We start from the raw sequence: 24,170 nt of genomic DNA on the forward strand, positions 1-24,170 counted from the left end.
CTTTACCAGTTCATTAGCATCCACATCAACGGAAAGTCCTCTTATTATGCCAAACGATTTTTCTTCCCTCAGTTTCCACTTTATGCTGTTTTGGCTGCCACTCGGCAATTTTGCGGAAAGGACGCTAGGGGCCTCACTACAAAAAGCTTTGGATTTTACAACGTCACTGAATTTGACTTGAAGCTTATTATTTCTCAGTTGCCTGACCCCTTGTATGCCAACTTCAGACTGCAGTTGACCAAATGTTCGTAGTCTAGTCAGGGGGTCCATACATGGAGTGTCTTCAACGATTACAGTACAAATCGGTTGCTCGTTGTTTCTTGCTGCTGTAGCGCCAATGTCTGGGGAGGCAGTCAATTTAACACCAGTCGTATACTGCTTGACGACGGACATAGACCTTTTCAGATCCCGTATTCCTCCTAGCAGGATAGACAAATTGCTCTCGGGGACCTGTGGGACTTGGGAGGGATGAGTGATGACAAAAGTTGGAAGTCGGATGTTGTTCTGGTCGCATTCAGCTAGGAAATCCAGGATTTCTGATGTCGCTGAATCTTTTGTTCGGCTTTTTGTAGCTTGAGAGGCTCTTGCAGGGAATGTTATCTGAATGAGCTCCAATTTAGCGTCGCGTAATGCTGTTAACTCGAAGAAATCGCAAGTTATTTTCGACAGCAACGCTAGATCCAGCTTTCTGTTTGACTGGAGAAAGTTCAGGATTGGGTTGAGATGTAAATTCATCAGTGCTATATTCAGTGCCGATAAGCAAGGAAAGCGTAGGTTCTTGCTACCTATTCCCCGCAGTTTAAGGGAGACCCCACTCCCGGCAGGTACAACGGCACTTGCAACAAGAAACCTCCCCTCTTCTGCTTGCTTATTCGGGAAATCGGCACTGTCGTCTTTTTTTGGGCTTTGGACTTTTGTACATTCACTACAGCACGTGACAACACTGCACTGTAAAATTTAGGCACCCCTTCAAAAGTTCAAAAATCAGTCTCTGACAACACTGCTCAACGGAGTAGCCATTTTGTTTGAAATGAAAGATCCAGGAATGAGACGAGATGGAGGTTTGCAGTCGGGATTTTTATCACAGTCGATTCACTGAATTTTAGGGAGTCGATTGATATCTGATTCACGCGAAATCGGTAGCTTTTACCGTTGAAACAATATTATTTCGCAAGGAATGGCTCAGAGACGTATTCGCATCAGCGTTGCCAGCGTTAAAAAAAACTAATATAACTGAGCGGTGGATTTTTTTTTTTCATATTTTTTCCTCGCAGCGATAGTTTTGCAAAATTCTTAAAAGTTCAAATTTATTTGAGAAAAAAATGTCAATTTTTTAAAATTAGTTTAAAGAGAAATTAATTAATTAAATAAAAAACTAAGCAAAACAAACTTGAAGCCTAATTTTAAAAAGCAATGAGGCCGTTTCCTTCCAACCCAGGCCGTATCCAGTATTTTTGTTTTGAAGGGGGGGGGGTGGTGTAAAAAAGCTTTAAAAAAAGCATCAGGAATTTTTTTACATGCATTTTTGTTACGTTTTTAGGAGTCATACGGAAATTTCTGAACGAAGGGTTCAAAACTCCGAAATTTTGGAGGAAGGCAGGGCAAATGATGCTTAAATAATTATATTTATTAGTTTCAGATCCATTCATTCACCAAGACAGAAATACAGTATCACTCATATTTTTCGCAGAAAATGGCCTTAACTTGCTGAAGAAATACGAAACTTTTACTATTATAGCATTTTTCTGACACATTTTTACCGTGTTTTTTAATATACAGAAAAAATGCAAAGCAAATAAAAAAACAACGACTAATTCAGCAGATGGATAAAGTTGAATCAAACGAGAGCAAATTCTCGATTTACATTTAAACATCGAAACTATAAGAATGTGGATTAATAATAAACCGAAACTTTTTAACTTTACGTCTAATTGATATTTAAACCTGAAAAACTTTAAATCTTAAATATCTACCTTAAAAAGGTTTGCTAGAGCCATATATAGACTTCCTTGAACTAAACAGTATGGTTATTACCATGAAAATTACCTTGAAACTACCAAAATGAAAAGCATCAGAACTTACCAGAGACTGTGAAATGCAGCGTTGGTTGGCGCAAGTAAATTCATTATCAGCACACGGGGGATATTCGCAATCTTGTTCATCAGAGCCATCTTCACAATCAGTAAAATGATTGCAGCGGAATATATCACTGATGCAACGATCATTAGAGCAACGAAATTGCCATTTAGTACATGGAGGGGCAGCTAGAAAAGTTGAGATATATTATATTTTATTCTCTATTCTTAAAGACTAAAGTTCCTATCCAGGGTAAGTTTTAACTTTTCCAGAAGCTACGAATGTTCCTTCATTAACACCATATGTTTGGAAAGCTAGATATAATTGGCTTGCAATTATTTTTTGTTGACTTACATTATTTTTTCAGAGAAACTTTTAGAAATTGTAATTTAGCCACGTTTTTTTCTACTCTTCTGGAAGACGCGGGGGGGGGGGGTTAATTCTGAATGCAGGTTTTCAGATTTATTCACTAAGAATTATTCTATATATTATCAGTATATATACCATCATATATAATCAAATATATTATATATTATCAAATTAAAAAATACAAGCATCCATAATTAAAGACCACAAAACATGCTTCGCTAGCGGAACAAAGTAGAATCAAACAACATCTCTATCGATCGATTTAAGATTTTAGTAGATGAAATTAGTAGGCAGTAACTATTATTTTTTAGATTCTACTCTTATTAACTTTTCTAATTTTGACAACTACACTAGCTTCAACGCTTATTCATTTTCCCGAATCTTCGAGCCAAACATTAAAACTGGCATTATTCTCATATCTTACTTCTTTTATTGCATGCCAACCAAAGGTGTGCATTGCGCAGGTACCGATCTCGTGATTCAATGCCTTCGGCCGGCATTGTAGTGCCTGGTTGGGGGCAAATCATCTGACGCTTCCCGTATTTTCCCCACAGATTTCTCGAGGAATCCATTTAGAGCTGGGTTGACTCTGAGCGAGCCACTGATATTATCCTATCAGTGGACTTTTATATCCAGTGGAAGTGGACTGCCATACAATGCAATGAACCACAGATTATACCAGTGGACTGGATTATCATACCAAGGACTACTAATCCTTAAAATTTTTCCTTGGGATCTTGGGAAGAGTATACATGCATTACCTTCTAAAAGGATATTAACTATATGCGTGTAATTATTATTTATGATAGCATAAAAATTCTATATGTTGAATATGTATTGTACGTATACCTATTGTGTATGTATAAATGCATGCATGTATATGCATTGAATGTATATCTATTGTGTATATATATGACTATATTATAATATATATTATTAGTAGTATAATATGCATGAAACATTATTCATATGTATATTTAAAATCTTGGAATTTTTTTTTCGAACCTTGTAATTTTTCGTATTTATTAAATATGAATTTAATTACGTTGATTAAAACGAATGGAAATTGCAATGAACCGCCTATACAACTGTAATTAACTTATAATATATCTTGTTATATTTACAAGCGAACAGAATTTAACTTTGAAAGAACGTTCTCCAGAGAAATATTTCAAAGAATAGTAAAGAGCAACATTAAAATATAAGAGAAAAAAAATGTCTTCCATATCCTAGTGGATGAAATAAGTTTTGACCACATCATAGGTCAAAATTAAACTTGTTTTCTTTTTTTGTGCGTTTAGAAGAGAGAAATTAAATATTGCTTAAACTTACAGGAATTCTTTGCTTTATGAATGACAATTAATTGAAAAATTCGAAGTAAAAGCATACTAACTTCGAAATATTCGAAGTATCGAGGTAAAAGACAAATTAATTGAAGTATTCAAAAATTATTGTTTAGAATTTCTTTAATTTAACATGACAAGTATTTTCATTGGCATTTTCTTTAAATGCATAACAGATCAATGGGTAAATAATTTATTTGCTTTTCTCTTTACATTAAATTTAATTCTTTGTATTGTAAGCTTTGAAGTTTTAAAGGTCTAGTTTATTCATACTAAATAATTTCCTTAAACATTTTCTCAAGTTTGAATTAGTAGCCTATGTGAGTAAACGAAAGAAATTTTCTAGGAAAGAAGCTATTCAAAGAAAAATAAAAAGCTAAATCAATCTAAAGACGAGCAGAATAAAACGTACAATGATTCGAATCTAAAATTGCCAAAAATACTCACTATAAATATAGCTAACATTTTGGTAGCCTGCATATCTCTAGAGCCTACAACTCTAAGCAGCGTCTCAAGATTAACGTTGCTCTTTCGACTCTCAAGTTGTTGTCTGTGGCTATGAAAGGGAAACCTGCTGAACATATACCTGTTGTTGCCAGGGGTAAGAAAGAATCACTAGCATAGTTAGTTTTGGTGCAAATTTTGCCCAGACGAAGGGCCTCATCAGGGTTGTAGAGGAGCTGCATTGACTTGGCCAAGTAATGTTATTTAAAGATCCAATTGTTTCAAAAAAGTTGAATAAAACGAATATTTATCAGCCAGATGAGTAAAGTAGCAAAACAATTTTATAGATAAAAGAAGGATATTCTTTTTCCTAGCCATGGGTGCACATGCTGCGATAAAATTTTGATTTCAATTAAAATGATTAATATTTTGCTCTGCTTATTTTTTCCGATAGTTTCCCTGCAAATGGGTCTTAAAAACTTGTAAAAGCTATTTTCAGCAGAGGAGGCTGCGCCGAAGTAATAAAAGTTATTTTCAAGCCCAGGGGTAGTAAACTAAATAGATTTTTAAGCATCCCTAAAGCTGTTTTGTTTTTCTAAATATTTCTCAACCGCAGATTGATAGGCTTTTCTATTGGAGAAGTATACTGAAGAAGTTCTGGAGATACAGCAGATACTGAAGAAGTTCAGCTCATTCAATAAAGCGATCCAATAAACACTTTACAAATATACATCTTCTACAGTAGCCCAATTTCGTCAAAATCATGAGGGGGGGGGGGCAAAGTTGGAGCCAGTTTTCCCAAATCAAGTGAAAATAACAATGAAAACTAAAAAATGAGCCGTATAGTGCCATAAAGGTAAACACACACTAAAGAAAACTGACCCGTTTCTGTAGATGCTTGAACTAGTTTTAACAAGATTTTTGAAGAAACTAAATTTCAGCTAGAGGTGGGGGCAAACTTGGGTCTGGGGGAGGCCAGCCGAGGTCTCGTAGGGGCAGTTGCCCCTGTCCCGTATGAAATTACGCCAATGATCTTCTGTTTGCATGTGTATATGTTTGCTTATTCAGAGGTTAATAAGACATAAATTGCTCAACCTAAAGCCAAAGTTAGTAAATTATATGTACGGAAGTCTATGCTTATATTCCATCTGAGCGCCAGTGGCGTTGTTTAGGGTAAGAGGAGGGGGAGGTAGTAGCCCCCCATAATTTGGAGAAAAAATATTATATAGCCCCTGCCCCTTGACTCTCCGGATGTGAAATCCTCTTGCCCCCTACCAATAAAAATGCTGGAGGTACAGTCCCGCTAAACGCTGACAAGCGTTGAAAACTTTGAAAAATTATTAGACCCTGAGACATTACCAAACACCCTGAACCAAAACTTCTATTATGGGTTGTATTCAGATAATGCAATAAGAAGTATAACATAAGACTGAAACGATTAGAAAGATAAGACATATAAGATAAAACAAGGTGCAGTGATAAAAAAAAGTCATGATAATATCGTAAGTGAATCAAAAAGCCTTATAGTTGAAATCACTTAAAAGATTGAAATCACCTATTACTATTATCTAAACTTATAAATTTTTGTAGATTTTATGATGGTTAGTGGTTCTGACGGATTTTCCTTTTAGATGTTATGACGTTTTGTGCTTGTGACGGTTAGTCGAAATGGTAGTACCCCATTTCATTGTGGTGACAAGGAGAATTTATATCTTTATCTTTTTGAGTGTATTTTTTTTGAAAATGAAAGAACTGAAATGCAATTTAAATTACAAGGGTTTTCTTACTCTAATACTTTTAATATTAATGTTATCTGGTTCATTAAAGAGGTTCGGTATGCCGTTTTGGAATATTTGAATCAAACAAAGAGACTGGATATTGTATAATTTTTTTCTTTCTTTTCCCTTTATTTACTTTTTATTAAGTGCTAATAATTGTTGTCAACTTATTGTTTTTCCTTCTTCCTTGTTTCTTTGTGGTGTTTAGTATTTTGCTTGTGATTTTCAGTTTTCGATATTTTATGCAATATTTTATGCAACTTCTCTATGTTGAAAAAAGGAAGCCCTTCCTTTGTTGGTACTGGAGCTAAAGTATACATAAAAATGAATAACAATTAAAATTAATATAAACAATGTAAAAAAAATCTTACCACTACATGTTCTATTATCAGAAGTTAAAACTTGTCCATCTGGGCAAGTGCATACACCTCCTTCTGGAGATGATCGACAACCATCAGAGCAGCCAAGCGATGGACACAAATTATCAGCTAGAAAAACATTAAATCATGTAATTACCTTGTGCAACTCTTCAATTTAAACAGGAAACTCAAATTTAGACACACATATAGAACTTACAAGCATAAAAATGCTGTAATTCGAAGACCCAAAATACAGTGGCGAGGCCAGGGGGAGAAAGGGCGAACGACTGTCCCCGGGAACAGTCTCCGAGGCGGCAAACTGAGGTTTTTTCTTACTTATATTGTGCTAGTGAGGGTGGGGGGAGAGGAGACGTCGATGTTGTTCCCGTCTGATGAAAACCCTAGCTACGCCTCTGCCAAAATAATTTTGGAACAGACCGTCCTGTTATTTAATGCACATAGGAAATGGCGTCAATTCCCAGAAATATAGCGGGCAGGGTATGCTTTTCAACATCTAAGGGACAATTTTGTTTTTATTTTTTTCAATTATGTCACTGAAAATACAAAACAAATCAGTGAAAATACAAAAAAGAGATTTTTCAAATCTGGGGGAAGAAAACCAGGGGGTCATATGCTCCCTCCAATTGAAACCTCTGTTCGTTGGCAGGGTTTTAAAAAAGCAGGGGTTGTTTTTCAATCCAAAAATAAGGATCAATGAGACAGATTCACAAAACTGAAGCACTGAAATAAACCAATGGAATTAAAGCAAAATTTTAAATAAGAAAGCAGACGCCACTAACCTCTCTTTCTCTCTTTAGTTTAGCAGTGGAAACTCAAAAAACGTTATGTTTTTTATAAGAATGTTACAAGAAATTTCCTGAGAATTTCACAAGAGGGTGAAAAACCAGAAAAAACTCGTTTCAATTTTTTTCAGCTTTAAATAACGACTACCTATCTGTGCAGTGCCATTCCTGGCATCAAATTTGCCATGTATGGCACGGAGAGGTACATGGAGGAAGTACATTTCTAAAAGTATATTAAAATGCAAAGCAGATTCCAAACAATAATAATAATAATAATTTATTTTCGCCCTCTATCGATACATTAAAAATGCACTAGAGGAGTACAAACAAAGAGAAAAAAAAGAGAAAAGAAACACATAATAGTTAACGAATACAGTACCAACATGTCTAACGTGAAAAAAAAACCAAACAAGTGGAAACTTAAATTAACTGTGGGGAACTTAAATCAACACTAAAATTACGGACCTAACGGTCTACCCATCCATACCTCATAAAGGTTAAACAGAAAGTCTAATAAATTCCTACATCGGTTATCAAATGGCAAATAAATCGTATGCTTCACAGAATAAATCCTATGGCTTATAAAATTTTAAAACTTTAGTTTTTTTGGATTTAGGGGGGGGGGAAGGTGCCAAGGGTAGGTTAAGTATTTAATATATAATGTATTACAGTAATTACCTGGCTAAAAAAAAAAAAAAAAAAAAAAAAAAAAAAAAAAAAAAAAAAAAACGCCTTCCTACTTTAGTAACTGAAATGAATGAGCACTTGAACAAGGTCTAGACCCTAGTCATCCATCCAGTTCCCCAGGACAAAACAGTGTATCTAATCCGACAATCTGAAAATCAAGTACAAATTGGAGCAAAATCAACAACAGTAAGTATACGTCAATGTTCCGAAACCAAGCTACAGCATCTTAAATCTACAAAAACATTATATTCCCAAGGTGATCACCACATATTGGGGCTCATCAGATGAAAACTCATTGCCTAAATGGGTTTCGGCGCTAAAATTTCATTACCCAGGCAATATGAGCGCGCCACGCCATAATCTAGCATACCCCTATGTAGTGACACCTATGGAATAAACATAATCAAAATCCGAAATATCCAAAAAATAAAAGTATATACCCCAGAAAAATTTTTTCAAGCATCCTTAACCAACCATCAAATAACACTGAGAGCCAAACCTTCAACCGATTTAAATACAAATAAATAAATAACACTAGACCTCCCCCCGGAACAATTTCACTCTCACTAAAATTCTAATAATTAAATCCCAAATATCATACCTTAATCTTACCACTCGTGTCGAAACCAACGCTCAACTACCGTGAAGATAAAACAGATTCTTTCAACAATTTACCGTAAAATATCATTCAATATTTTTTGACATCTTTTATTATACTTCTGTTAAAGCTGATTATACTTAAAACAAAGCTTTTTAAATTGCCAAGCAAGTTTATTGGCGGAAAAACCTCTTACGATTAGCTTCTTTTCTAAGCAACATACATCTATTTCTAAAATCGATGTAATTAGTACAAATTCTTGCATATCTAAAAAGTTGGGAAAAATAAGATGAATATGTTATATTCGAATGAATATTACTTTTTGGAAATGGAAAATTAACTATTTCAAAATTGAAATCGTCTGTTTTATTACATATTTTAAAAATTACTGTATTATTAGGTGCCACATTAATTTCTAAATCTAGAAAATGGTCATATTTGCCATTTCCAATACTGGATTCCAGCTTTAACTCTGGTGGATATATTTTACTAGAAATCTCTAAAAAATTTAAACAATTTATCACCAGAAGGTCATCTAAATATCTTTTATTATTTGAGAGCAAATACTTTATGTTACTTGGATTCTTTTTATCCATCATATAATCATATTCTAAATAATTTAAAAATAGGTCCGCTATAACTGGACTGGCATTACCCCCCCATAGGAATTCCATTACTATGTTTATATAGATAACCATTAAATTTTATATAAGTATTAAATAGAACAAATTCTAGTAGATCAAAAATCGTATCTAGGCTATAACATCTTGAGCTAGTGTTACTATTAAAATAATTAGTCCATCTCGCCTTCTTATTATACGCATCAATTTTTAAAAACGGCAAATTAGACAAAAGAAAAGCTTTCTTAATAATCTTTTTTAAATTTATAAATACTAAATTAATGGGTGAATTTGTATATAATGTCGTGAAATCAAACGAGTCCACTCTTTTGGCTGAAACTGAAGCAAGAGAGTCTATTACATGCAGCGACTTATTAAGGCTCCAGTATGGATTAAACTTAGAAAATTTTTTAATTCCCGAGGAATATGCCTCAAATTTATTTTTGATTTCTCCAAAAATACACGACAGGTCAGTAGCCACAACTCTGGTCGGGCACCTTGCTGCACCCCCGTGATGTGCAAATATATAGCCAAAATTTGATTCAAAGCTGTTATATACTTATTGCTATTATCTAAACTTATAAATTTTGCAGGCATGAAGATATGGCTAATTGTAAAAAAAAACAACAAATAGTCCAAGTGATTGAGAGACAAATCTGGGATAGCCCCTTTTTGGGATTGTATAAAAATGATGTCATTTCATTTGTTGATAGATGATGGGACTGAATGGGACGAAAAATGCCCACTTGACGTGTAAGCAAAATCTGGGACTTAAGAAATTAAGAAAAAAAGAAGGTGAAAACAAAGAAAACAGACTTTCAACTTACTTGACAACTTCTCTATGTTGAAAAAAGGAAGCCCTTCCTTTGTTGGCACTGGAGCCAAAGTAGCTAAAAAGAAAGAAAAATGTATGAGAGAAATAAACATAAAAAGAACAGAAAGTTTAATTTAATTATTAAAGTATTGACCAAAATTAAGTGGAATAAACATGAGAGTTCCTGGTAATAAAGTCTGATCAAGGAATGGCGGGTAGTCACACTAGCTGGCAAATTTCATAGCTTTTCCCGATCAAATTCTTAAAGTCATCTGCAAAATTTTTTTATGTCCCATGTTCAGAAATATATTGCTGCTACATTGTAGTTTAAGCCCAAGGGAACTCATAGGCCTTTTTGCTTGGCAACACATAAGGTTTTAAATTTCGCAACAGTGCTTGTGTTTGCACACATTTTAGAATGGGTTCTGTTTATCGCGTACACACTTTCTCTTTCTTCTTTGCATTTACCAATCATGGTACGGGGACACTTTCTCATGAAAATATTGGAAAATTGAGATTTTTTCGAAAAAGAGATATTTTTAAAAATCTAGAGAAATGTTTTCCACTATAGAAGTTTCAAACTTCTATCTACAAAAATGCGGGATTTTCTATTCTTGACCAGAAGGAAAGTCCACGAATGCCTGTTTTTTTGTTTTTGTTTTTCAAGGAGTATCACATCAAACAAATGTTCCTAGGACATCGAAAAGGGCTGGTTCATGTGGTGATTCAAATTCGACATTCATAGAAGTCTTAAATTTGAAATAAAAAATTGTCCGTAATTTAGAAAAGGGCCACACGTCACTTTCGATGCCTGGAAGAATGGCGTAGTGGCTTGATGACGAAATGGTTACTTCTATTGGCTCGTCATCAAAGTCTGAAGATTCAATTCAAAACTTTAAAACATTTAGACCATGATTACCCTTTATCTACCCCTTTTATTTTTGGGGGGATAATATAGCGTCTGTTTCTAATATATTTTTTCTTTGTCAACTCTGTCGATGTAATTCGTCAAACCTCTTTTACAATTCTGGCTGAAAATAGTTAGTAATAAAATATTTGTTATTATTACAATCGAACTTTCATAGTATTGGCGTAAACTTGTATTTATTTAATGGCTAGACAATAAAAGTAAATAGAAATCAATAAAATAAGTTAATGAATAAAATGAAATAAGATAAATAAAATGACATAAAATTGAATGAAAATAAAATGAATGAAATAAAATTTAGTAAATATAATGTGAGAAAACCAAAGTCGATTGTTCCAAATAAAGACCAGATACTACTAGACAGTAGATGGTGCTATTTAAATCGATTTTTTGACGCTATTTTTCCTATCCTGTTGGCTCGTCGTCATTATCTACTTCAGAGGGGATCGCGGTTACTCTGATCAAACAACCAAGGGCACGGGATCAAATATTTTTGATTCCCATTTTCTAATCATTATCACTAGTGACATAGCTTTTACAACAAATTCTTATAACAAAAGATATTAAAAAAAGCATTTTATATGTCTCTTGAAGAAAAACAACCAATTTAACTTCTATTATGGGTTGTATTCAGATAATGCAATAAGAAGCATAACATAAGGATGAAAAGATTATAAAGATAAGACACATAAGATAAAACAAGGTGCAGTGATAAAAATAAGTCATGATAATATTGTAAGTGAATCAAAAAGTCTTTAGTTGAAATCACTTAGAAGATTGAAATCACTTATTACTATTAGCTAAACTTATAAATTTTTGTAGATGTTATGATGGTTAGTTGTTCTGACGGATTTTCCTTTTAGATGTTATGACGTTATAATTAATTTTAATATTTTAATATTAATGTTAATAATATCATAATTTAATATTAATGTCAGTAATGCCAATAATTTTAATAATAATGTTATCTGGTTCATTAAAGAGGCTCGGTATGCCGTTTTGGAATACTTGAATCAAACAAAGAGACAAGATATTATATAATTTTTTTTTCTTTCTTTTCTCCTTTATTTACTTACTATTAATGGCTAATAATTGTTGTCAACTTATTGTTTTTCCTTCTTCCTTGTTTCTTTGTGGTGTTTAGAATTTTGCTTGTGATTTCAAAACTTCAAAACTTTAATAAATTTAGACCATGGTTACCCTTTATCTACCCCTTTTATTTTTTGGGGGATAATATAGCGTCTGTTTCTAATATAATTTTCTTTGTCAACTCTGTCGATGTAATTCGTCAAAGCTCTGTTACAATTCTGGCTGAAAATAGTTAGTAATAAAATATTTGTTTTTCTTTCTTGTTTCCTTTCTTTTCCCCTTCATTTACTTACTATTAAGTGCTAATAATTGTTGTCAACTTATTGTTTTTCCTTCTTCCTTGTTTCTTTGTGGTGTTTAGTATTTTGCTTGTGATTTTCAGTTTTCGATATTTTATGCTGTATTTTGTAGACTAAGTAGTGTACTCTGTGCGGTTTAATCCCTGAATAAAATAATTCGAGCCTACCTATCATCCGTTCATATGTCATTCTTAGGGCAGAACTAAGGTAGATAATCATAGAATTAAGGGATAAAAGATTGGATGGATTTTGGGGTGCAAAATATTGATTTTGAATTAAAACCAATTATTTTGCAGGCATCAAGACATGGCTAATTGTAAAAAACAAGACAGACAGTCCAAGTGATTGAGAGGCAAATCTGGGATAACCCCTTTTTAGGATTGTATAAAAATGATGTCATTTCATTTGTTGATAGATAATGGGACTGAATGGGACGGAAAATGCCCACTTGACGTGTAAGCAAAATCTGGGACTTAAGAAATTAAGAAAAAAAGAAGGTGAAAACAACGAAAATAGACTTTGGGCTTACTTGACATCTTCTCTATGTGGTTAAAAGGAAGCTCTTTCTTTGTTGGCACTGGAGCCAAAGTAGCTAAAAAGAAAAAAATGTATAAGAGAAATAAACATAAAAAGAACAGGAAGCTTAATTTAATTATAAAAGTATTGACCCAAATTACGTGGAATAAACATGAGAGTTCCTGGTACTAAAGTCTGACCAAGGAGTGGCGGGTAGTCACACTAGCTGGCAAATTTCATAGCTTTTCCCGCGCAAATTCTTAAAGTCATCTACAAAATTCTTTAATGTCCCATGTTCAGAATCATATTACTGCTACATTGTAGTTTAAGCCCAAGGGCACTCATAAACCTGTTTCGAAAAAGGGCTTACATCGAAAAGGGCTGGTTCGAGTGATTTTTCAAATTCGACATTCATAGAAGTCTTAAATTTGAAATAAAAAATTGGCCGTTATTTCGAAAAGGGCCACGCGTCACTTTCGATGCCTGGAAGAATAGCGTACTGGCTTTATGACGAAATGGTTACTTGAGTTTCCTCGTCATCAGAGTCTGAAGATTCCATTCAAAACTTTAAAACATTTAAACCATGGTTACCCTTTATCTACCCCTTTTATTTTTTGAATAATATAGCGTCTGTTTCTAATATATTTTTTCTTTGTCAACTCTGTCGATGTAATTCGTCAAACCTCTTTTACAATTCTGGCTGAAAATAGTTAGTAATAAAATATTTGTTATTATTACAATCAAACTTTCATAGTATTGACGTAAACTTGTATTTTTTTAATGCCTAGACAATAAAAGTAAACAGAAATCAATAAAATAAGTAAATGAATAAAATGAAATAAGATATATAAAATGACATAAAACTGAATGAAAACAAAATGAATGAAATAAAATTTAGTAAATAAAATGAGAGAAAACCAAAGTCGATTGTTCCAAATAAAGACCAGATACTACAAGACACTAGATGGTGCTATTTGAATCGATTTTTAGACGCTATTTTTTCTATCCTGTTGGCTCGTCGTCATTATCTACTTCAGAGGCAATCGCGGTTACTCTCATCAAACAACCAAAGGCACGGGATCAAATAGCTTTGATTCCCATTTTCTAATCATTATCACTAGTGACATAGCTTTTACAGCAAATTCTTATAACAAAAGATGTTAAAAAAAGCTTTCCATATGTCCCTTGAAGAAAAAAAAAACAACTATTTTAACTTCTATTATGGGTTGTATTCCGATAATGCAATAAGAAGTACAACATAAGACTGAAACGTTTGGAAAGATAAGACACATAAGATAAAACAAGGTGCAGTGATAAAAAAAAGTCATGATAATATCGTAAGTGAATCAAAAAGCCTCATAGTTGAAATCACTTAAAAGATTGAAATCACTCATTACTATTATCTAAACTTATAAATTTTTGTAGATGTTATGATGGTTAGCGGTTCTGACGAATTTTCCTTTTAGATGTTATGACGTTTTGTGCTTGTAACGGTTAGTCGAAATGGTAGCACCCCATTTCATTGTGGTGACAAGGAGACTTTATTTCTTTGTGGTGTTTAGTATTTTGCTTGTGATTTTCAGTTTTCGATATTTTATGCTGTGTTTTGTAGACTAAGTAGTGTACTCTGTACGGTTTAATCCCTGAATAAAATAATTCAAGGCTATCTATCATCCGTTCATATGTCATTCCTAGGGCAGAACTAAGGTAGATCGTCATAGAATTAAGGGATAAAAGATTGGATGGATTTTGGGGTGCAAAATATTGATTTTGAATTAAAACCAATTATTTTGCAGGCATCAAAACATGGCTAATTGTAAAAAAAAAAACAAAAAAAAACAAGACAGATAGTCAATGTGATTGAGAGGCAAATCTGGGATAACCCCATTTTAGGATTGTATAAAAATGATGTTATTTCATTTGTTGATAGATAATGGGCCTGAATGGGACGGAAAATGCCCACTTGACGTGTAAGCAAAATCTGGGACTTAAATAATTAAGAAAAAAAGAAGGTGAAAACAATGAAAATAGACTTTAGACTTACTCGACAACTTCTCAGTGTTGAAAAAAGGAAGCCCTTTCTTTGTTGGCGCTGGAGCCAAAGTAGCTAAAAAGAAAAAAATTTATGAGAGAAACAAACATAAAAAGAACAGAAGGTTTAATTTAATTATTAAAGTATTGACCCAAATTAAGTGGAATAAACATAAGAGTTCCTGGTAATAAAGTCTGACCATGGAGTGGCGGGTAGTCAAACTAGCTGGCAAATTTTATAGCTTTTCCCGCGCAAATTCTTAAAGTCATCTGCAAAATTCTTTTATGTCCCATGTTCAGAAACATATTGCTGCTAAATTGTAGTTAAAGCCCAAGGGCACTCATAGGCCTTTTTATTTGGCAACATATAAGGTTTTAAATTTCGCAACAGTGTTGGTGTTTGTACACATTTTAGAATGGGTTCTGTTAATCGTGTACACACATTCTCTTTCTTATTTGCATTTACCAGTCATGGTACGGGGGAACTATCTCATGAAAATATTGGAAAATTGAGATTTTTTTGAAAAAAAGATATTTTTAAAAATCTAGAAAAATATTGGCAACTATAGAAGTTTCAAACTCCTATCTACAAAAATGCGGGATTTTGTATTCTTGACCAGAAGGAAAGTCCACGAATGCCAGTTTTTTGTTTTTGTTTTTCAAGGAGTATCACATCAAACAAATGTTCCTAAGACATCGAAAAGGGCTGATTCAAGTGATGATTCAAATTCGACATTCATAGATGTCTTAAATTTGAAATAAAAAATTGGCCGTAATTTAGAAAAAGGCCACACCTCACTTTCGATGCCTGGAAGAATGGCGTAGTGGCTTGAGGACAAAATGGTTACTTCAGTTGGCTCGTCATCAGAGTCTGAAGATTCAATTCAAACCTTTCAAACATTTAGACCATGGTTACCCTTAATCTACCCCTTTTATTTTTTGGGGGATAATATAGCGTCTGTTTCTAATATAATTTTCTTTGTCAACTCGGTCGATGTAATTCGTCAAAGCTCTGTTACAATTCTGGCTGAAAATAGTTAGTAATAAAATATTTGTTTTTCTTTCTTTTTTTCCTTTCTTTTCCCCTTCATTTACTTACTATTAAGTGCTAATAATTGTTGTCAACTTATTGTTTTTCCTTCTTCCTTGTTTCTTTGTGGTGTTTAGTATTTTGCTTGTGATTTTCAGTTTTCGATATTTTATGCTATATTTTGTAGACTAAGTAGTATACTCTGTACGGTTTAATCCCTGAATAAAATAATTCAAGGCTATCTATCATCCGTTCATATGTCATTCCTAGGGCAGAACTAAGGTAGATAGTCATAGAATTAAGGGATAAAAGATTGGATGGATTTTGGGGTGCAAAATATTGATTTTGAATTAAAACCAATTATTTTGCAGGCATCAAGATATGGCTAATTGTAAAAAAAACAAGACAGACAGTCCAAGTGATTGAGAGGCAAATCTAGGATAACCCCTTTTTAGGATTGTATAAAAATGATGTCATTTCATTTGTTGATAGATAATGGGCCTGAATGGGACGGAAAATGCCCACTTGACGTGTAAGCAAAATCTGGGACTTAAATAATTAAGAAAAAAAGAAGGTGAAAACAATGAAAATAGACTCTAGACTTACTCGACAACTTCTCAATGTTGAAAATAGGAAGCCCTTTCTTTGTTGGCGCTGGAGCCAAAGTAGCTAAAAAGAAAAAAATGTTTGATAGAAATGAACATAAAAGAAAAGAAAGTTTAATTTAATTATTAAAGTATTGACCCAAATTAAGTGGAATAAACATGAGAGTTCCGGGTAATAAAGTCTGACCAAGGAGTGGCGGGTAGTCAAACTAGCTGGCAAATTTTATAGCTTTTCTCGCGCAAATTCTTAAAGTCATCTGCAAAATTCTTTTATGTCCCATGTTCAGGAACATATTGCTGCTAAATTGTAGTTAAAGCCCAAGGGCACTCATAGGCCTTTTTATTTGGCAACATATAAGGTTTTAAATTTCGCAACAGTGTTGGTGTTTGTACACATTTTAGAATGGGTTCTGTTTATCGCGTACACACATTCTCTTTCTTCTTTGCATTTACCAGTCATGGTACGAGGGCACTATCTCATGAAAATATTGGAAAATTGAGATTTTTTTGAAAAAGATATTTTTAAAAATCTAGAGAAATATTGGCCACTATAGAAGTTTCAAACTTCTATCTACAAAAATGCGGGATTTTGTATTCTTGACCAGAAGGAAAGTCCACGAATGCCTGTTTTTTTGTTTTTGTTTTTCAAGGAGTATCACATCAAACAAATGTTCCTAGGACATCGAAAAGGGCTGGTTCAAGTGATGATTCAAATTCGACATTCATAGAAGTCTTAAATTTGAAATAAAAAATTGGCCGGGATTTAGAAAAGGGCCACACGTCACTTTCGATGACTGGAAGAATGGCGTAGTGGCTTGATGACGAAATGGTTACTTCAGTTGGCTCGTCATCAGAGGTTGAAGATTCAATTCAAAATTTTAAAAAATTTAGACCATGATTACCCTTTATCTACCCCTTTTATTTTTTTGGGGATAATATAGCGTCTGTTTCTAATATATTTTTTCTTTGTCAACTCTGTCGATGTAATTCGTCAAACCTCTGTTACAATTCTGGCTGAAAATAGTTAGGAATAAAATATTTGTTATTATTAGTATCGGACTTTCATAGTATTGACGTAAAGTTGTATCTGTTTAATGCCTAGACAATAAAAATAAATAGAAATCAATAAAATAAGTTATTGAATAAAATGAAATAAGATAAATAAAATGAAATAAAATTATAAAATAAAATGAATGACATAAAATTTAGTAAATAAAATGAGAGAAAACCAAAGTCGATTGTTCCAATTAAAAACCAGATACTACTAGACACTAGATGGTGCTATTTGAATCGATTTTTTGACGCTATTTTTCCTATCCTGTTGGCTCTTCGTCATTATCTACTTCAGAGGGGATCGCGGTTACTCTGATCAAACAACCAAGGGCACGGGATCAAACAGCTTTGATTCCCATTTTCTAATCATTAGCGATAAAAAAAAGTCATGATAATATCGTAAGTGAATCAAAAAGCCTTGTAGTTGAAATCACTTAAAAGATTGAAATTACTTATTACTATTATCTAAACTTATAAATTTTTGTAGATGTTATGACGGATTTTCCTTTTAGATTTTATGACGTTTTGTGCTTGTGACGGTTAGTCGAAATGGTAGCACCCCATTTGATTGTGGTGACAAGGAGACTTTATATCTTTATCTTTTTGAGTGTAATTTTTTTGAAAATATAAATTTTCTTATAACAAAAGATGTTAAAAAAAGCTTTTCATATGTCCCTTGAAGAAAAAAAAAACAACTATTTTAACTTCTATTATGGGTTGTATTCCGATAATGCAATAAGAAGTACAACATAAGACTGAAACGTTTGGAAAGATAAGACATATAAGATAAAACAAGGTGCAGTGATAAAAAAAAGTCATGATAATATCATAAGTGAATCAAAAAGCCTTTAGTTGAAATCACTTAAAAGATTGAAATCACTCATTACTATTATCTAAACTTATAAATTTTTGTAGATGTTATGATGGTAGCGGCTCTGACGAATTTTCCTTTTAGATGTTATGACGTATTGTGCTTGTAACGGTTGGTCGAAATGTTAGCACCCCATTTCATTGTGGTGACAAGGAGACTTTATTTCTTTGTGGCGTTTAGTATTTTGCTTGTGATTTTCAGTTTTCGATATTTTATGCTGTGTTTTGTAGACTAGGTAGTATACTCTGTACGGTTTAATCCCTGAATAAAATCATTCAAGGCAATCTATCACCCGTTCATATGTCATTCCTAAGGCAGAACTAAGGTAGATAGTCGCAGAATTAAGGGATAAAAGATTGGATGGATTTTGGGGTGCAAAATATTGATTTTGAATAAAAACTAATTATTTTGCAGGCATCAAGACATAGTTAATTGTAAAAAAAAAAACAAGACAGATAGTCCAACTGATTGAGAGGCAAATCTAGGATAACCCCTTTTTAGGATTGTATAAAAATGATTTCATTTCATTTGTTGATAGATAATGGGACTGAATGGGACGGAAAAAGCCCACTTGACGTGTAAGCAAAATCTGGGACTTAAATAATTAAGAAAAAAAGAAGGTGAAAACAATGAAAATAGACTCTAGACTTACTCGACAACTTCTCAATGTTGAAAAAAGGAAGCCCTTTCTTTGTTGGCGCTGGAGCCAAAGTAGCTAAAAAGAAAAAAATATATGATAGAAATAAACATAAAAAGAAAAGAAAGTTTAATTTAATTATAAAAGTATTGACCCAAATTACGTGGAATAAACATGAGAGTTCCTGGTACTAAAGTCTGACCAAGGAGTGGCGGTAGTCACACTAGCTGGCAAATTTCATAGCTTTTCCCGCGCAAATTCTTAAAGTCATCTGCAAAATTCTTTTATGTCCCATGTTCAGAAACATATTGCTGCTACATTGTATTTTAAGCCCAAGGGCACTCATAGGACTTTTTACTTGGCAACATATAAGGTTTTAAATTTCGCAACTATGTTTGCGTTTGCACACATTTTAGAAAGGGTTCTGTTTATCGCGTACAAACATTCTCTTTCTTCTTTGCATTTACCAGTCATGGTACGGGGGCACTATCTCATGAAAATATTGGAAAGTCGAGATTTTTTCGGAAAAAATATATTTTTAAAAATCTAGAGAAATATTACCCACTATAGAAGTTTGAAACTCCTACCAACAAAAATGCGGGATTTTGTATTCTTGACCAGAAGGAAAGTCCACGAATTCCTGATTTTTGTTTTTATTTTTCAAGGAGTATCACACCAAACAAATGTTCCTAGGACATCGAAAAGGGCTGGTTCGAGTGATGATTCAAATTCGACATTCAAAGAAGTCTTAAATTTGAAATAAAAAATTGACCGTAATTTCGAAAAGGGCCACCCGTCACTTTCGATGCCTGGAAGAATGGTGTAGTGGCTTGATGACGAAATGGTTACTTGAGTTTGCTTGTCATCAGAGTCTGAAGATTCCATTCAAAACTTTAAAACATTTAAACCATGGTTACCCTTTATTTACCCCTTTTATTTTTTGAATAATATAGCGTCCGTTTCTAATATATTTTTTCTTCGTCAACTCTGTCGATGTAATTCGTCAAAGCTCTGTTACAATTCTGGCTGAAAATAGTTAGGAATAAAATATTTGTTATTATTACAATCGGACTTTCATAGTATTGACGTAAAGTTGTATTTGTTTAATGCCTAGACAATAAAAGTAAATAGAAATCAATAAAATAAGTTATTGAATAAAATGAAATAAGATAAATAAAATGAAATAAAATTATAAAATAAAATGAATGACATAAAATTTAGTAAATAAAATGAGAGAAAACCAAAGTCGATTGTTCCAAATAAAGTCCAGATACTACTAGACACTAGATGGTGCTATTTAAATCGATTTTTGGACGTTATTTTTCCTATCCTGTTGGCTCGTCGTCATTATCTACTTCAGAGGGGATCGCGGTTACTCTGATCAAACAACCTTTGATCTGATCAACCAAGGGCACGGGATCAAACAGCTTTGATTCCCATTTTCTAATCATTATCACTAGTGACACAGCTTTTACAACAAATTCTTATGACAAATGATATTAGAAAAAGCTTTTGCTCTTGAAGAAAAAAAAAATTAACTTCTATTATGGGTTGTATTCAGATAATGCAATAAGAAGTATAAAATAAGACTGAAACGATTAGAAAGATAAGACATATAAGATAAAACAAGGTGCAACGATAAAAAAAAAGTCATGATAATATCATAAGTGAATCAAAAAGCCTTTAGTTGAAATCACTTAAAAGACTGAAATCACTCATTACTATTATCTAAACTTATAAATTTTTGTAGATGTTATGATGGTAGTGGCTCTGACGGATTTTCCTTTTAGATGTTATGACGTATTGTGCTTGTAACGGTTGGTCGAAATGTTAGAACCCCATTTCATTGTGGTGACAAGGAGACTTTATTTCTTTGTGGCGTTTAGTATTTTGCTTGTGATTTTCAGTTTTCGATATTTTATGCTGTATTTTGTAGACTAGGTAGTATACTCTGTACGGTTTAATCCCTGAATAAAATCATTCAAGGCAATCTATCATCCGTTCATATGTCATTCCTAGGGCAGAACTAAGGTAGATAGTCGCAGAATTAAGGGATAAAAGATTAGATGGATTTTGGGGTGCAAAATATTGATTTTGAATAAAAACTAATTATTTTGCAGGCATCAAGACATAGTTAATTGTAAAAAAAAAAACAAGACAGATAGTCCAACTGATTGAGAGGCAAATCTAGGATAACCCCTTTTTAGGATTGTATAAAAATGATGTCATTTCATTTGTTGATAGATAATGGGACTGAATGGGACGGAAAATGCCCACTTGACGTGTAAGCAAAATCTGGGACTTAAATAATTAAGAAAAAAAGAAGGTGAAAACAATGAAAATAGACTCTAGACTTACTCGACAACTTCTCAATGTTGAAAAAAGGAAGCCCTTTCTTTGTTGGCGCTGGAGCCAAAGTAGCTAAAAAGAAAAAAATGTTTGATAGAAATGAACATAAAAAGAAAAGAAAGTTTAATTTAATTATTAAAGTATTGACCCAAATTAAGTGGAATAAACATGAGAGTTCCTGGTAATAAAGTCTGACCAAGGAGTGGCGGTAGTCACACTAGCTGGCAAATTTCATAGCTTTTCCCGCGCAAATTCTTAAAGTCATCTGCAAAATTCTTTAATGTCCCATGTTCAGAATCATATTGCTGCTACATTGTAGTTTAAGCCCAAGGGCACTCATAGGACTTTTTACTTGGCAACATATAAGGTTTTAAATTTCGCAACTATGTTTGCGTTTGCACACATTTTAGAGGGGGTTCTGTTTATCGCGTACACACATTCTCTTTCTTCTTTGCATAGGCCTATACCAGTCATGGTACGGGGGCACTATCTCATGAAAATATTGGAAAGTCGAGATTTTTTCGGAAAAAATATATTTTTAAAAATCTAGAGAAATATTACCCACTATAGAAGTTTGAAACTCCTACCAACAAAAATGCGGGATTTTGTATTCTTGACCAGAAGGAAAGTCCACGAATTCCTGATTTTTGTTTTTATTTTTCAAGGAGTATCACACCAAACAAATGTTCCTAGGACATCGAAAAGGGCTGGTTCGAGTGATAATTCAAATTCGACATTCAAAGAAGTCTTAAATTTGAAATAAAAATTGGCCGTAATTTCGAAAAGGGCCACCCGTCACTTTCGATGCCTGGAAGAATGGTGTAGTGGCTTGATGACGAAATGGTTACTTGAGTTTGCTTGTCATCAGAGTCTGAAGATTCCATTCAAAACTTTAAAACATTTAAACCATGGTTACCCTTTATTTACCCCTTTTATTTTTTGAATAATATAGCGTCCGTTTCTAATATATTTTTTCTTCGTCAACTCTGTCGATGTAATTCGTCAAAGCTCTGTTACAATTCTGGCTGAAAATAGTTAGGAATAAAATATTTGTTATTATTACAATCGGACTTTCATAGTATAGACGTAAAGTTGTATTTGTTTAATGCCTAGACAATAGAAGTAAATAGAAATCAATAAAATAAGTTATTGAATAAAATGAAATAAGATAAATAAAATGAAATAAAATTATAAAATAAAATGAATGACATAAAATTTAGTAAATAAAATGAGAGAAAACCAAAGTCGATTGTTCCAAATAAAGTCCAGATACTACTAGACACTAGATGGTGCTATTTAAATCGATTTTTGGACGTTATTTTTCCTATCCTGTTGGCTCGTCGTCATTATCTACTTCAGAGGGGATCGCGGTTACTCTGATCAAACAACCAAGGGCACGGGATCAAACAGCTTTAATTCCCATTTTCTAATCATTATCACTAGTAACACAGCTTTTACAACAAATTCTTATAACAAATGATATTAGAAAAAGCTTTTGCTCTTGAAGAAAAAAAAAATATTTTAACTTCTATTATGGGTTGTATTCAGATAATGCAATAAGAAGTATAAAATAAGACTGAAACGATTAGAAAGATAAGACACACAAGATAAAACAAGGTGCAGTGATAAAAAAAAGTCATGATAATATCGTAAGTGAATCAAAAAGCCTCATAGTTGAAATCACTTAAAAGATTGAAATCACTTATTACTATTATCTAAACTTATAAATTTTTGTAGATGTTATGATGGTTAGTGGTTCTGACGGATTTTCCTTTTAGATGTTATGACGTTTTGTGCTTGTGACGGTTAGTCGAAATGGTAGTACCCCATTTCATTGTGGTGACAAGGAGAATTTATATCTTTATCTTTTTGAGTGTATTTTTTTTGAAAATGAAAGAACTGAAATGTAATTTAAATTACAAGGGTTTTCTTACTCTAATAATTTTAATATTAATGTTATCTGGTTCCTTAAAGAGGCTCGGTATGCCGTTTTGGAATATTTGAATCGAACAAAGAGACTAGATATTGTATATTTTTTTTTTCTTTCTTTTCCCCTTTATTTACTTACGATTAAGAGCTAATTGTTGTCAACTTATTGTTTTTCCTTCTTCCATGTTTCTTTGTGGTGTTTAGTATTTTGCTTGTGATTTTCAGTTTTCGATATTTTATGCTGTATTTTGTAGACTAAGTAGTGTACTCTGTGCGGTTTAATCCCTGAATAAAATAATTCGAGGCTATCTATCATCCGTTCATATGTCATTCTTAGGGCAGAACTAAGGTAGATAGTCATAGAATTAAGGGATAAAAGATTGGATGGATTTTGGGGTGCAAAATATTGATTTTGAATTAAAACCAATTATTTTGCAGGCATCAAGACATGGCTAATTGTAAAAAAACAAGACAGACAGTCCAAGTGATTGAGAGGCAAATCTGGGATAACCCCTTTTTAGGATTGTATAAAAATGATGTCATTTCATTTGTTGATAGATAATGGGCCTGAATGGGACGGAAAATGCCCACTTGACGTGTAAGCAAAATCTGGGACTTAAGAAATTAAGAAAACAAGAAGGTGAAAACAATGAAAATAGACTCTAGACTTACTCGACAACTTCTCAATGTTGAAAAAAGGAAGCCCTTTCTTTGTTGGCGCTGGAGCCAAAGTAGCTAAAAAGAAAAAAATTTATGAGAGAAATAAACATAAAAAGAACAGAAGGTTTAAATTAATTATTATAGTATTGACCCAAATTAAGTGGAATAAACATGAGAGTTCCGGGTAATAAAGTCTGACCAAGGAGTGGCAGGTAGTCAAACTAGCTGGCAAATTTTATAGCTTTTCCCGCGCAAATTCTTAAAGTCATCTGCAAAATTCTT

At 33.0% G+C, this 24,170-nt stretch overlaps 1 protein-coding gene across 11 annotated transcripts in view; it reads right to left on the bottom strand.

Moving 5' to 3' along the window:
- The window catches only part of LOC148945112 (uncharacterized), a 104,166-nt gene that overhangs the window by 5,327 nt on the left and 74,669 nt on the right, over positions 1-24,170 (bottom strand). For 2 of the 11 annotated variants that reach the window (XM_089099224.1, XM_089099219.1), the window contains 6 exons: positions 16,391-16,453; positions 14,768-14,830; positions 12,737-12,799; positions 9,905-9,967; positions 6,382-6,498; positions 2,083-2,264 (listed from right to left, as the gene is read on the bottom strand). In XM_089099224.1, coding sequence (XP_088955350.1) covers positions 2,083-2,264; positions 6,382-6,498; positions 9,905-9,967; positions 12,737-12,799; positions 14,768-14,830; positions 16,391-16,453 — 551 coding nt within the window. Of the gene's footprint in view, positions 1-2,082; positions 2,265-6,381; positions 6,499-9,904; positions 9,968-12,736; positions 12,800-14,767; positions 14,831-16,390; positions 16,454-18,965; positions 19,029-21,308; positions 21,372-23,900; positions 23,964-24,170 lie in introns of all 11 variants that reach the window. The other 9 variants (XM_089099215.1, XM_089099217.1, XM_089099216.1 and 6 more) reach the window with 9 other exon arrangements.

This window comes from Artemia sp. Qi Xiang Cuo, chromosome 13, assembly GCF_049724085.1.
Source record: "Artemia sp. Qi Xiang Cuo chromosome 13, ASM4972408v1, whole genome shotgun sequence".
In the NCBI taxonomy this organism is placed as follows: domain Eukaryota; kingdom Metazoa; phylum Arthropoda; class Branchiopoda; order Anostraca; family Artemiidae; genus Artemia; species Artemia sp. Qi Xiang Cuo.